Source organism: Gekko japonicus, unplaced genomic scaffold (genome assembly GCF_001447785.1).
Source record: "Gekko japonicus isolate JY-2015 unplaced genomic scaffold, Gekko_japonicus_V1.1 scaffold2043, whole genome shotgun sequence".
NCBI classification, from domain to species: domain Eukaryota; kingdom Metazoa; phylum Chordata; class Lepidosauria; order Squamata; family Gekkonidae; genus Gekko; species Gekko japonicus.
In genome coordinates, this window is record NW_015166480.1 from 122,889 (window position 1) to 138,100 (window position 15,212).

Sequence of the window (15,212 nt, forward strand, 5' to 3'; positions counted from 1 at the left end):
TCCTCAGTTTATATGAACTTTTGGGGGCAGCCGCCCCCTTTTCAGAAGGGGAGTCCTTGTTCAAAGACACCAAGCCTAACTTGCCATCAGATTTGCTTTCTTCTTCTTCCTTTTTTCCTCAGCTGGTTCCCCAAGCTGTATTCGCAGAAAATCACATGCTTTAAAAACAGAGACAATCTTTTCTTTTTTATCATGGAGTTTGAAAATGACGCTTTCTGGAATTAGCCATCTGTAACTGATGCCATTTGTTTGTAAGAAAAGGATTAATTCTTTATAGTTCTTTCTCTTCTGTTTTGTGTCAAATGGAATGTCTTTTAAAATCCTGATGTTGTTGTCCCCAATTTTCAAGGGTGTTCCCGTAGTTGCTTTCAAGATAGCATCTCTCACATGTCTCTTTGAGAATCTGACTACTATTTCCCCAGGCAGATTATTTTTCTTGATATATGATGAATAGGACCTGTAGACCACATCCATCTCACTGTAGAGGTATTCCACTGTCAAATCTGTCGTTGGGGCTACTGCTTCACTCAGCCATTGCTTCAGATTCTCTCCTCTAATTTCCGGGACCCCTTGAAACCGTAGGACCAAATTTGTTTTCTCCATTTGTAGCTGTAAAAGTTTTGACTCTTCCATAGCTTGCTTCATTTCCAGCTTTTGCACCATTTTCTTAACTTTTTTAGTATTGGCTTCACTTTCTCCCCCATTTGCTCTGTTGCTTTTAAAGATTGAGTCAGTTGTAACTGCTGTGAAGCCAAGCTCTGACCAATTGTTGACAGTTGCTGCTTAATACTAGTCATCTCATCCAGCAGAGGGTGCAAGGAATCAGCCAACAGTTTTGAGAGCTCAGTAGTCTCTTCCGTTCGAGGACTACCCACTAGTTTCGGTTTCAACAGCTTTTCTTTCTCCAGTTTCTTTCCCGCCATCTTTTTGGATTTGTTTACTTTTCAAAAAGTTGCTAAAGTCTCTGATATTCACCCAGACGCTTATCTGCGCTCTGGTAAGTCTCTTAAAACAGATTTAATCGCTTATTTTTCCGCTCCCCCCTCTTTCCATCCGTGTTTCGTCTATGCGTTTGGGAGGGACCCCTCCCCCGCTCGCTTTCTCGTTGGTCTTTACGGGGGGCAGCTTTCTTTTTAAGTCTTCACAGTCACTTCAACCCGACTCACAGTTCGTTGTTGGCCAGCTGGCCTCACTTGGCATCATTTTTTTTTGCCCGATCTCCAACGTTTGTCCCGGTCAGCAGCACTCGTACCATATGGTCACTTAGCGGCAGGACCTTTGGGGCGGAGGAGTGCCTCAATTCTCCGGCATCGCGCCATCGAAGAGGTCACCCCTCAAAAGCCCCCTGGCTAGGAGCCTTTTACCAAGGCTCCGGGGGGGGGGGTCACGACCCATCGCACCCCCTCCTACACGCTGGTGTGCAGTTTACATCCCTGGGGCATCCAGGAGATGTGTCTGCCTGCGCGTCGCCATAAACCAGAAGTCGTTATAACAATGAGTATTTAAAAAGCATGATTCCAGATTCCTCATGCATATGTCTGTTGGTGGCTAACCAATAAACCACATCTTCTGACTTCTCTTTCATCCATGACTGGACCAGTCTCATTATCTTTTTCAGATACCTTCTGCATTGGGTCACAACAAGCAATTAAATGTTTTGTGTCTATGTGTATGAACCTGACTGTTTCAGTTCTTCTTTAGACCTATACAGTTCTGAGCCCTGGCCCTGCCCTGCCTGGGCCCAGGAGCCACCCATACTGTTGAAGGTGGCTGTGTCCCTGGGTACCATTCACTCTCTGCAGACAAGATGATATCTGGGTACAGCAAACCACCCCTCCTTCCCTGCGCTGCATGGGCCCAGGAGCCACCCTCACTGTTGTGCATTGTTGCATCCCTGGGCCCTGTTCAGTCTTCATGGACAAAATGATAGCTGGGTATGGCCAACCACCCTTCTCTGCTGCCATTCCTGGGCCCAGGACCCACCCGCACTGTTATAGGTAGCCATATGCCTGGGCCCCATTCACCGTGTATGGATATGGTAATTGCAGAACATGGCCGACTTCCCTCCTCCCCTGTCCTGCTTGGGCCCAGGAGCCATCAGCACTGTTTTGGGTGGCCAGATCCCCAGGCCCCATTCACTCTCTGCATTCAAGATAACCATTGGGTACAGCCAATCCCACTTCTCTGTGAGGCCCAGAAGTAACCCACAACAGAGGAGGTGGCTCAGGGCCATGACACAAAGAAGATCCAGATCGAACAGCACTGAAAATAGAAGGAAGACATGGAGGTGGCTTGGGGCTCCAAAATAACAGAGAGAAAGGGAGATGGAAAGGGAGGACCAGCCAAACTCCATAACAAAGCCTTGGAAAGAAACCTTTGGCAGTGCACAGCAATCACTTTGCTAGCGAGGTGAGTTAGAAGCTGGTTCAAAGCCATGAGTCCACCTAATACCCAACAGTAAAGAGTGGATCAAGATTGGAATGGGGTGGGTTAGTCATGCACAGCTAATCTTGACAGTGGGGTGGGTTAGAGGATGGCTTGACATCCTGAGTTCACCCAACATCCAAACCCAAGGAGCAGAGAGAGAGAAAGCTCACATTCAGAAAGAGTGGCTTGAACCTGCTACCATAATCTTATTCCCAGGAAGGGTCAGCCATGCACGGCAATCACCTTGCCTGTGGTGCACATGAAAGGGGATGGCTCTGGAGCCCTGGAACAAAGGGAAGCCCCCCCCAAGTTCCAAACACCCTATACCATGCCCCCCCACCCAGGCTCCGGCGATGACTCAGATTTGTGACCCACACCAAATGCCCTGGAAGAATTGGCCATGCACTGTGATTGCTTTGCCAGTGGTGGGAGTGAGAGATGGCCCTGTAACAAAAGGGAGGACCACCCCCAACTATAAGTGCCCTGTGTCATGTCCCCACCCAGGCTCTGGCTTGTAGCCAGTATCCAAAAAAGGGATTGAAATTCTGAGTGAGACATGACTCCTACTCCTGAGGGGACGCAGCAAGGTACTGGACATGGCCACACAGATTAGTGACCCACACTGGACACACTGGAAGGGCTGTTGATGCAACACAATAATCTTGCCAGTGGAGAGAGTGAAAGGGGGTGGCTCTGGACATGTCAAGTTGCCTTGGGAATATCTTTGGCCATGCATAGCAATCACCTTGCCATTAGTGCCAGTGGCCCTTTCATACTCCTACACAGAGAAGCCCCCAAATGCAGAAGTTAGCTATGATGTGCATTGACATAGTGGCCTGAATACCCAAGACCATCACAGACAGTATCTCATGATGACTGTTGATGTTGTGGCTCACAACACTGAAAAGTGTTGGCCACACATAGCAATAATCTGGGGAAGGGGACTGAAATGCCAGCTTGAATCCCTGAGTCCACCCAACACCTAGTCCCCAACAGGAAAGAGCTGACCAAAATGGGAGGGGGGGGCTTGAACCTGATGCCAAGGTCCTACTCCTAAGAAGGGCTGGACATGCACTGCAATCATCTTGACAGCAGTGCAAGTGAAAGAGGCCAGACGAAGCCATTTAAATACAGGGATGTTGCCCTATATGGATTAAATTGCATCTCATATTGTCTGGGAAAGATGAGTTAGGGTCAGAATGGCTTTTAAAATATATATTTTATTATTTTTGGTCAGAATGGCTTGATGGTCATTTTTAACCAGCAACAAGGAAAAATAAATCTTATGTTAAATGACCAGCTGAAAGATTAATGGTTCAGGTAGAAAAAAAGCAGTTGAGTATATGCAAAACAAAGTTCATTGAGGACTTCGTGAAGAGTAAAGGAGGGTAAAAGGAAGAGCTACCAAAAGACACAGAAAGGATGGTTGAACTTTCTAGAAAATAATTAGAAGTATCTGGTTTATGCAAACAATAAACGAAAGGGAACTGAATGGAAACTAAAATTATAGTAATATTGTGTGGGGTATAGTTAAACTGAAGTTCAGCATTTTAAAGACTAATTTTTATTCCAATATAAGTTTCCATGGGTTGGAACTCACTTCACCAGATGAATTTAGAATAAAGTTTATCAATCTTTAAGTTGCTACTGGACTCCTGTTTAATTTGTATGGCAGGCATCAAATAAATAAGAATAAAAGGAATACCCTGAATGATGGTCAGAAAAGATATCCAAATTATTTTGACACAAATTCAGCTCAGAGAATCAGCAAATAATAAAAGGAAAAACACATGTAATGTGACAAGCACAAAACAATAAACACGAATTAAGGAGGGAAGACAAAGAAAGTAATACTCTCCTTGAGCAGATAAGCAAAATTACTGGGACTTAATTAGTCATTTGCATATCCCACATGCCCATAGGCAAAATATTACAACTTTTTAAGCTATCTCCTGGGAGGAGTCAGCAAGGAGGAGAGACATAACATTGTTCAGATATTCCCAGTATAGTTGACAGAACTGGAGAAATATACTGATGTTGAATGCCATTATAGAATGGGCAGTGCAGCAGAACATATTGAATAGACTCTACTTTCCCTGTATGACATGGGCAAAGCTGTTGAGGGAACAGGACAGAAAAGATATTGTAGAAATATTTCTGTGGCAGTGTTGGTGAAACAGATAAAGTAAAACCTATGTCATTTTTGTGCAAGATCTGAAAAAATAACATCTTCTATCCCCTTAATTAATCCATGGTTTTGTAGTAAACATCTGAATATGTGTCTATCTCAGGAAGTTCATACCTTGGCTCCATTGGTCTGGATTTTAATTACTTAGTATGGTTTAAAAAATATGTCTGAGTCCTTTGAACAGCTGACCTGCTACTTTTTAAATGTCTCGAATTTTGTGAATGCCCTTTGCTGGTGTGTAAGCAATTGAATGAATATATACATTTTGTGTAATCGAATTGCTGCAAATATATTCCATGTCTGGTATACATTTATTTTTAGGTCTATCGATAGATTATGCAGAGAACAAGCTTTATTGGATTAGTTCAGGAAATGGAACCATAAACCGGTGCAATTTAGATGGTGGCAATTTTGAAGTAATAGATTCAATGAAAGAAGAACTAACAAAAGCTACAGCTTTAACCATTATGGGTAAGTCAACATGTTTAGGATGCACTGTCTGTTAGATTTTACTCTCCAAAGCATATTAATATTGTCCTGTAAGATATGTGACAAAATCCCTTTGGTTAGTGCAAAACTACTTTGGTCCTTAATATATACGTTTGAAGGCATCATATTGTTTATTTTCTTTAAATTTAAACTGCTGTTTTGTAGAAAAGTTTTTACCAAGCTACTCTGTAAGAATTCATTCATGGGTGCCTCTTTGCTCCAGATAGTAACTGAGTATAATTTTTCATATTTTCAGTTCCAACCCCCTTTTCCAAATCAGTAAAAAACTGTTCACACATTCCTCTTTAGTATTATGGAGCATGAAGTTTTAACATGTATCTACACAAATAAGTCGTTTGATTCCAAATAACTAATGCTTCACTAGAGATTATTAGTTTAACATCAGTACACATGTAAGCATTGGGGATGGATACTCTTGGTGATTCCTAGATATAATGAATACAGTAAGAAATCAGGAGGACAAGCCTAAAGATAAAATGACAGAGGTGCTTACAAGTTAATCAAAAGATAATGTAGAAGTATTTCATTTATTTACTGAAATTATTTCTATTCCCCTCTTATCCAAATGAACCCAAGTAAGCTGATGTATCTAAATTTCAGATCCTAATTTTGAATCAAGATTAAGATGGAACACTGGTTTATGTTAACCATGGACATATTAGGGATGTATCAATAGAAATCTTAACTATGGTTAGGTAGTAGCAAAACATCCATGTTACTCAGGTCCATAAAGTCTTTCTTGAGTAGGCTTATTTTCTTATTGTATATAGAAAATAATGTTGCTCATAAAAATGTTGCAGGGCATTTTACTTTTCACTTTAATCTTGGGATCCACTGAGATTAAATTGTTATGGAATGAGAAGTGGGGTGTTTTTACTTTTATGTACCGTTTGGCTACAACCATGTGGTCATCATTCTCTTTTGTTAATAGCTGATAGTGAGGAGCTCTACACATCCTGTGCTCATTTTAAAATATACAGAGGCAATGAAAACACAAAAACATCACTACTGTGATATATTTTGTTCAGGTTTTAGTATTCCCGGCAGGTACAGTTGTCATTTCTATAAAAGAGAAATATTATAACAGCTTGCCATTAGAACTTGGTTTGTGTAGAGCTACAGTTCCTGAAAGTGATATTCAAAATAACAGTTGACATTTTCCATTAACTCAGGAAAGAAGTTAAACTTGAAAATGAAAGTTTAGTTCTTATTATGGGCCAAGGGGCATGGGGGGCAGAGGTGAGGAATGATACAATGGACCACTGATAATCTTGGGCAAAAAAGGCCACAGCTTTACTGAATACACTGCAGGAGCATTGGTGCAGCATGGCAATGGATCATGCATCAGACAACATGCCTGCCAACCGATGAACCCCACACTCCAGCCCGCCTACTGGGGGGGGGCAACTGATAAGTGACAAACCACAAGGAACCATGTGAGCACTGGCCACTGCATGGCTCCTTTTGCTACCTGGTGGTGAGAGCCCTACTAACAGCCCCCAAGCTGTAGGAGGAGGGTGGGTGGTCTTGGCCCTCAAGAACACCCAAGCTTCTCTCCCACATCCAGAAGTCCTCATACTGCTGTGGACCCCTCCCCTGCACAGGCCATGTGGTCAGACTATCAGAGACCACATGGTTCTCTACTGCTCTGCCCCCCCAGCCCTGGAACCCACAAAGGTCCCAGCCATATTTTTTTTCTATATAAATAGTGAAAGTTATTTAAAGAACAGGAGAATATAAAAATATGTTGGATCATGTAATTCCCCTTGGTTCTGAGGAATCTTGTATGACCAAAAGACTACTTTCCTTCTCAGGAGTCTTCCATGAATGGAAAATTCCTTACTTAGCAGCAAGGGACCATTGCATCCAACCCAACAGAAAATCTTGATAGGAGGATTACAACCTGGAAATGCATGTCAATAAAATTTGAGTTAGAATCACATTATAAGAACTCCTAAACCCTTGTCTCATGTGTTGTCTGAAGAGAATCAGAGCCTTCATCCAGTTTAAGGATGGTTATTTGGTGTAGTGGTTAAGTGCGCGGACTCTAATCTGGGAGAACTGAGTTTGATTCCCCACTCCTCCACTTGCACCTGCTGATGTGACCTTGGGGAAGCCTTAGCTCTGATAAGAGCTGTTCTCGAAAAAGAGCAGTTTCTGTTAGAGCTCTCTCAGCCCCATCTACCTCACAGGGTGTCTGTTGTGGGGAGGAGAAGGGAAAGGAGTTTGTAAGCCGCTCTGAGACACCTTTGGGTAGTGAAGGGCAGGGCATAAATCCAATCTCCTCCTCCTCCTCCTCCTCCTCCTCCTCCTCCTCTTCTTCTTCTTCTTCTTCTTCTTCTTCTTCTTCTTCTTCTTCTTCTTCTTCTTCTTCTTCTTCTTCATGTATTGGCTGTAATGAACTTAAATAAATAACCCACCCTTAAACTGAACAAAGGCTGATAGGCTCAATGTCTCTAAGATTAGCCTAACCCTATTACTATTTTTCAAAATAATTTTAGGTTTGAGGTATTTTAATATGCATGTTTATAATGTATTCAGATCTCATTCATACTGAAAGAATAACATACATATTTTTATTTTAGATGCCTACCTAATATGGGAATATATGCAACTATTTCATAGTATTGCTAAAATGAAATTCATCATTTGCCAGAGCCAACATACATTTCCTATAACAAACTTGATATATATTAGGAAGAATATATTCAATTATAAGTACCATAAGATTCTGCTGAAAATATTTCATCTTCATTTTAACTGTTGTCTCAGGACCAATTTGCACATTTTCCAAAATGTATTGCTTTGCTAAAGATGAAAAAGTAATATGTGAAAGTGTTGCACCTGTTTCACAACATGGCACTCACTAAAGAAAGGTTAACAGAGGTGCTTCAAGGAAACAAGTAGTATTATGCATTCAGTTCCTTGGATGAGGTTCAAGATACCTGTGTTGCTTTCTACAGTGATTATATAAATGGAAAATTTACTGTGTAAATTGTTTCTCAGATTGTACATTTTGGTTAAAACTGGAATGTGTTGTACTGTAAGAATACATATCTCCTTTCCCCCTTTATAACTTGCTGTTGAAAGCTGTGTACAAGTGCACAAATAAGCAGGAGTCTTTGACACCCTAAAAACTAACAACATTTCAATTCTAGCATGAACTTCCAGATATTGTTCACGGCTTGAATTTTTAAAAAAATAATGGTTTCCTATATGCTTATTTTCATGAGTAGTGTAGTGTTACTATTTAAACTGTTTTTTGGTCACTTATCACTACTATTCAAGCGTATTTAGAAACATAAATTGATATACTTCATACAAGTAGTATGTACACAGAAAATATATGTTCCACAAATGTGGCTTGTATGTTCTCAAGCCCAAAAAGAACACACGAGAGAAGTCCCAGTGAGGAGAAAAAGTTCTTTGGATATTTATTGCAACGTCTATTAGAAAAACAGTTATTAGGCTAAAATTGCCTGTCAAAAATTGACTGCTTTCTGAATAACATGAGGAAGTACACAAAATTTTACCTAAAATGATATAAGCAAAAGATAATATACAAAAATCATAATTGGTTAGAAATGGTAGAGCATCATTTGAGTTGCCATACATTTATTGGTCAGTTACAATAAAAGGTATGACTACATTATATCTTAAATGTTTACTTAACCTGATCTACTTTAACTTTAACCAAGGATTCTCTATACCCAAGCAAAAAGTGTTATTTTCAGATAAGTCAGATAAGGAACTCAAGCCCTTCCTGACCCAGACACTTGGTTGCTTTTACCCTAAACAACTAAAGCCATGAACTCTATACTTTGAGTAAAAAGTCGACTAAATACCCCTATCAGCAAGCCCATCCTCCCTTGTTCCATTAACACTATACTTAAAGCTTATTAGTACTGTCAGACAGCTGAGACAGCTTCTCCAGCCAAGAAACCTGATAAGAAAGACTTTGTTTGCCAGAAATGGATCTCTAATTCCTAATAGACTCTTAATATTAAAATCTATAAAACCAGAAAAGCATAAGCATATGAATATTCTAAATTTAAATTATTAATAATAAAATCAATGCATTCTCATCCGTGTCACATATATATGGTTCCTTTATTTTCACTTTCTTTAATTTTCTCATTCTTTAAAGGCATTGGTGAATAACAGAGAAAGTAATATTGTATTAGATTTTTTGCCTTTTTAAACACTTTTTTTCCTGAAATGAATTGGTAAAAATAGTTTGCTCTGCTCAAAGATAAGCAGTCTATCAATTTCACTGAGATGGAATTTGAAGACTGTGGGCATAATCCTTGGGAGCCAGTTTGGTGTAGTGGTTAAGTGCGTGGACTCTAATCTGGAGAACTGGGTTTGATTCCCCACTCCTCCACTCGCAGCTGCTGGATGACCTTGGGCAAGCTGCAGTTCTATCAGCGGCATTCTTGAAAAAGAGCAGTTTCTGTCAGAGCTCTCTCCGCCCCACCTACCTCACGGGATGTCTGTTGTGGAAAGGGGGAGGAAAAGGAGTTTGTAAGCTGCTCTGAGACTCTGAGTGAAAGTCAGGGTATAAATCCAATCTCTTCTTCTTAATCTTCTTGAATCAGAGAAACACTGGATAAGCCTTGAGATATAAGGAGCTTCCATTTACTGTCAGATAAGATGGCAGGCTAGATTAGTAGAACATTGCAATCAACACATTGTACAGAAGGACTTTTACTGTTTGAATCAAGCATCAGGCAGATCCAACTATACAAAGTAACTTCCAGCATGAGCTTCCCTATATGTTACCCTCACAACAGGGATGGCATTGCCATCTCATTCCATGCCCTCCAAGGTCCGGTTCTAGATTTTGGGGGGTTCTGGGTGTGCCCCTCCCCTGCCTTGCTCATCAGCAGATCCTCTGCTCATACCTCTCTTTATGCTCACCCTGTGCCCACTACTTGCCTGTTCATCCTTCCCTTGCTTTGCTCGTGAGCCCTGCCACTGCCCATGCTCACAGCTGCTTGCCTTGCATACAGCGGGGAGCATGGGTACTGGAGCACTGGCAAATGGGTGGACAAAGGGGGGATGACAACAGGGGTCCCTGCCAGAAGCCCTAGCAGCTGCTCCACTTGAGGGTAAGCTAATGCCAACCCTGTGCTCCCCCCCCCATACATGTGCATATACATCAGAGATGTGAAGGCTTGGGGAGGGGATCTGGGGGTTTTTTTCCCTAAAGAATTTTCCAATTTTCCTGATGGAAAAATTGAGAAAGTTGGGAAAACATTTTTTTTTAAAAAAACCCTCTTACAAAATATTTCATCTTTGAAATGACTGAAATTCTTATGAGACAAGGTTTTATTCAAAATGCATAACATGAAACTGTCCAAAATTTTGAGGTGCACGTCAGAATATTGTTTTTTCTTATGAAACCAGTGAAAAAATTTCAAGACAAGGTGTGTTTTTTCTCACTCAAGATGTAGCATGGAAGTCTACAGACTTTTTTCAATTTTTTCCACTGGAAAAAAATAGGGAAATTTGACTGAACAATAAAAAAATCATAGGATAGGATCTTTTTTTAATTAATAGAATGTGCTAAGATACCATCTCTCTCTCACTTTAGTATTGGTTGTATTTGCAGTTTAGAAAATTGGCATTTTTAGATTTAAATTCCATAAATATACAAATGAATGTACTTTTATATGCTAACTAAATTATAAATAATGCATTTTGTTAAAGCAACAAGAGAGATGCAGTTCTGATAGGAAAGTAAGTATTACATGTATTCAGGTCTTTTCCCCCGACTGCGAAAAGACCCCCAAACCCTCCCATTTTCTCCCATGGTTTCAGAATTTCCAGAAGTTTTATATTTCTAACACACACGCACATACAAGCGCACAATCCATCATATGAGTCAGAGTGATCATGTTTAGTACAGCCCAGAAATAGTGCACTCATGCCAATAACTGCCAATGGCATAGATTATTGGTGGAAAACCTCGCTATCTGAAGGCTCCAAAGCACATAAAACTTTTCTCTTTCACCCTCTCTGACCTAAGCAGAAAGAATAGTGTATATTTGTTTATTTCTCATGGCCAAAGGAGACATGATGGCGTCCTTGTGACCACTATAAAGACACCATTGGCATTTTAAAGTGATTTTAAAATGCCGTATGGACCCAATCCTGATTGGGTCCACAGTGTGGCACTCCCCCTCCCCCCAGTCTCCTTTTCAAGTGCTGAAACAGCTGTGGAAGAGCTGCAAACATTTTGACACTAAATAAGGCACACAAAGTGAAACAGCCTGCTGTGCTGTGGCCTTTATTAGTTTTGGGGCTTTGTGGCATTTTAAAATCCCTTTCAGCTGGCCGTAACTTCTAGTTTGGCCCTCAGAAGTCACAAGGGAAAAGGAAAGATGGGGAAAATCAGCCTCCACAAACTGCTTACACTGGCAGGTAATAGGATTCAACCCAATCATGATTAAATAGCAAAAACAAACAAACAAACCAAAATGTATACAGTTTTAGACCTTATAACTATAGAAATATCATCTACACAGATTAAATAGTTAAAGGGATTTGTATTCTTGGTGTGCACTACTGGCCCTTTTAATTTTTACAACTATAGGGTTGTAATTCAGTTCAGAATATTTATTTAAAACATTTACATCCTGCCTTTGTCCCCCCCCCCCAGCCAAGGGCCCAAGGATGAGGGCACACTTATGAATAAAATGCCATGTGGCAAAAGAGCTTTGGGGATAAGGGGACATTGTGCACTAAAATTTGGTATGTGCATAAGGTGTGCCTTTATTTTGTGTACTGAAAAATTACAAACTAAGTCAGAGAAGAACTGTGGAAGGAAATGAGTGCCCCTCCTTCTCATATTTCCATTGGCTATGTATTTGGTAATGGGAATAAAGAGGCATTTTGTCTGGGCAGGTTGGCTGAGGGAGCCAGTCATTGGAGGCAGCTCTTCTGAGTGGCATATTTTCCGCCCATACACTAACGGGGCGCATTTTAGAATTCTGGCACCCAAAACTCCTTTATAATAAAGGAGAGATGCCATGTGGCAAAAGAGCTTTGGGGATAAGGGGACATTGTGCACTAAAATTTGGTATGTGCATAAGGTGTGCCTTTATTTTGTGTACTGAAAAATTACAAACTAAGTCAGAGAAGAACTGTGGAAGGAAATGAGTGCCCCTCCTTCTCATATTTCCATTGGCTATGTATTTGGTAATGGGAATAAAGAGGCATTTTGTCTGTCCCCCACAGTTGGAAGCTGGTGTTACTTCGACTTTGTTTTAGCTTTCACACACTTTGCTATGCCATGATGATAGAGCTGCCAACTCCAGGGTGGAAGATTCCTGGAGATTTGGGAGTGGATCCTTGGAGGGGCACAGCTTGGAGAAGAGGAGGAACCTCAGAAAGATGGAATACCATAGGGACGAATGCAGCTATTTTCTCCAGGAGAACTGATCTCTGGGAGATCTCCTGGAATCATAACTGATGATCTGGAGATTAGTTGTAATTCCAGGCCTTCCCTGTAGGTTGGCAATCCTACATGATGTCGTCCCAACTTTGCATAGCACTTTGCTTTGTGGAACTGGGGCTCTATTTGAGCCAATGAGCAATTCACAGTGCTGAGTTGACAAAACACCACTCAGGAGACATTGAATTCCTCTGGTTGATTGCCAACATAATTGGACTTACTTGCAAGTATAGACAAGTACATTTTAGCTGAAGTATACAGATGTAGAATTGATCTGAAGACAATTGGGAAGGGGCTGTTGCTCAGTGGTAAGGTATCTGCTTGTCATGCAGGAAGTCCCAGTTAAATCCCTGGAATCTCTAGTTAAAAGAATCAAGTAGTAGGCGAACCTGCTGTTGCACTGATCTGCTAATAATCTCATGTGATAGCAATGTGAGTTTCCTTTTGCAATACATTCCCTGTCCCCTGCATACATTAATTTCTTCTAAAATATGTTCTTAATTGACTTGCAGTATGATATTATGCATGATCATTTAGACATCCCAGTATGCACATAGGCTAGTAGCATCATTTAAATATATGTAAATATGAAGTAATGTTTTTCTTTCTGTTGAGCAAAGCATAGGAAAATTTAAATTATATTAAATTTCGTATATATTATTTTTTACCATGAACTAATATCGGCGGTATCTCATTACCTGTTTTGTATAGTATTGGATCCAAAGGTGCTCCTTTGCTAGTATAGCAACACTTATGCTATTAGAATGGCAGTTCTGTTGGTGCCATTCTCCACTTCCACTCCCCCCAGTTTTTGAGGTCCTCTGATGCCTGGGAATGGAAGGGCTCAATAGGGTGAAGTAGGAGGGGAAGTGGGAAGGTTCTACAAGCTTCACTCTACTTGCAGTACTTTGGTTTCAATTTTTAATTTCTAATTAATTTAACCATAATTATATGTAGGAAAAGTTGAGGAGGGGAGAGAATAATTGAGCATCTATGTTCTGACATGAGTTTAAAATAATAAGGTTGGAGACACGAGGAGTCAGGAAAATGTTTAGGATTCAGGCAGGATTTTGAATTGGTAACATGCACTCGGAGTTTATTAGAGGATTTTGCTGAGGATGATGTGTTTCTTTTCATAGCTGCAGCTACTAATGGGTGGGATCCGGCAGGGGAGAGAGTCCCACATGCTTCCAGCCTCTCACAAGGGCTGTTCTCTCTCATGAGACGTAGGCAGGCCCTATTGGGCAGGTGTACTCTTACCAGCCAGGGAGAAGGAAGGAAGACTTGGCTCCTAAGTCAGAGAAAGAGAGACCCTTGAGTAAAGGAGGCAGCAGCCAATGGTGGTTGTTAACCCTTTTTCTTCCCTATAATCTGAGGCTAGCCAAAGGTAAAAACATAAGAACGTAAGAGAAGCCATGTTGGATCAGGCCAATGGCCCATCCAGTCTAGCACTCTGTCATATAGGGGCTAAAGCTCCGGTGCCATCAGGAGGTTCATCAGTGGGGTCAGAACTCCAGAAGCCCTCCCACTGTTGCCCCCCATTACCAAGAATACAGAGCATCACAGCCCCAGAAATAGTGATTTATCTATACCATGGGTGGCCAAACTGCGGCTCGGGAGCCACGCAAACTGTTTACAAAACTCCAAGGCAACAGTGGGGAGGAACTTCAAAGCAAAGAATTCTCCAGCCTTAGAATCTGTTCTTTTTTTCTCTGTGCGTCTTGGGTTTCTATCAGCTTCCTGACTGCTCTTGTCAGATTCAAGAGGTTTTTTCCCCTCCCTTTGCTGGCTTGGGTTCCCTTCTCATTTGCTTTTAGGTAAAGGTAAAGGTTCCCTTGCTCGAAAGCCAGTCAAATCCGACTCTAGGGTTGCGGTGCTCATCTCCGTTTCAAAGTCAAAGAGCCAGCGCTGTCCGAAGACATTTACGTGGTCATGTGGCCGGCATGACTAAACACCAAGGCGCATGGAACGCTGTTGCCTTCCCACTGAAGTGGTACCTATTTATCTACTTTCAATTTCTTGCTTTCAAACTGCTAGGTTGGCAGGAGCTGGAACTAGAGATGGGAGCTCACTCCGTCATGCGGTGCACTCAGGTCTCAAACTGCTGAACTACCGACCTTCCACAGCCTGCAGTTCAGCATCTTAACCACTTGAGCCACCACAGCGTTTACATTTGCTTTTACAGAGCATGTAAAATCCCTCCACCCTGCTTGGAGTGTGGTCTTGCACTAGACATCAATCCTGTTGAGCTGTCATTGCATCTCTTTGATTACACTGGTACTCCTGGGCACTCAGTATATTGCACTGTTTCTGCTGGGCTTGCAAAAATTCCTCCCCATCGCCTTCAGTTTTTACTTCAGAGATTCTCTGGTTTGAGTTGTCCTGTTAAGTTGGCACTGCCACTGGTTCTGCTGGAAATATTGCACTAGTTCTGCTGGGCTTGAAAAAAATGTGTGTCCCCCTTCAGTTTGTATTTCAGGGATTCTTTGGTTTGACACTAGTCTTCTTTTTTTTCTTTTTCTTTTTGCATTGCAACAGTGGTACTGGGTTCCACTGGGGGAATGTACTAAAAGGAATTACAAGATTGCCTATTGGAAATGATGGGAGAGGCTTAAAAGCTCATTGGAG

General features: G+C 41.4%; 1 protein-coding gene across 1 annotated transcript in view; it reads left to right on the forward strand.

Annotated features, from left to right (window-relative positions):
• LRP1B (LDL receptor related protein 1B) overlaps positions 1–15,212 on the forward strand; it is a gene marked incomplete at both ends in the record, with an annotated part of 332,345 nt that overhangs the window by 119,392 nt on the left and 197,741 nt on the right. The window contains one exon of the mRNA XM_015412125.1: positions 4,937–5,086. Coding sequence (XP_015267611.1) covers positions 4,937–5,086 — 150 coding nt within the window. The remainder of the gene's footprint in view (positions 1–4,936; positions 5,087–15,212) is intronic.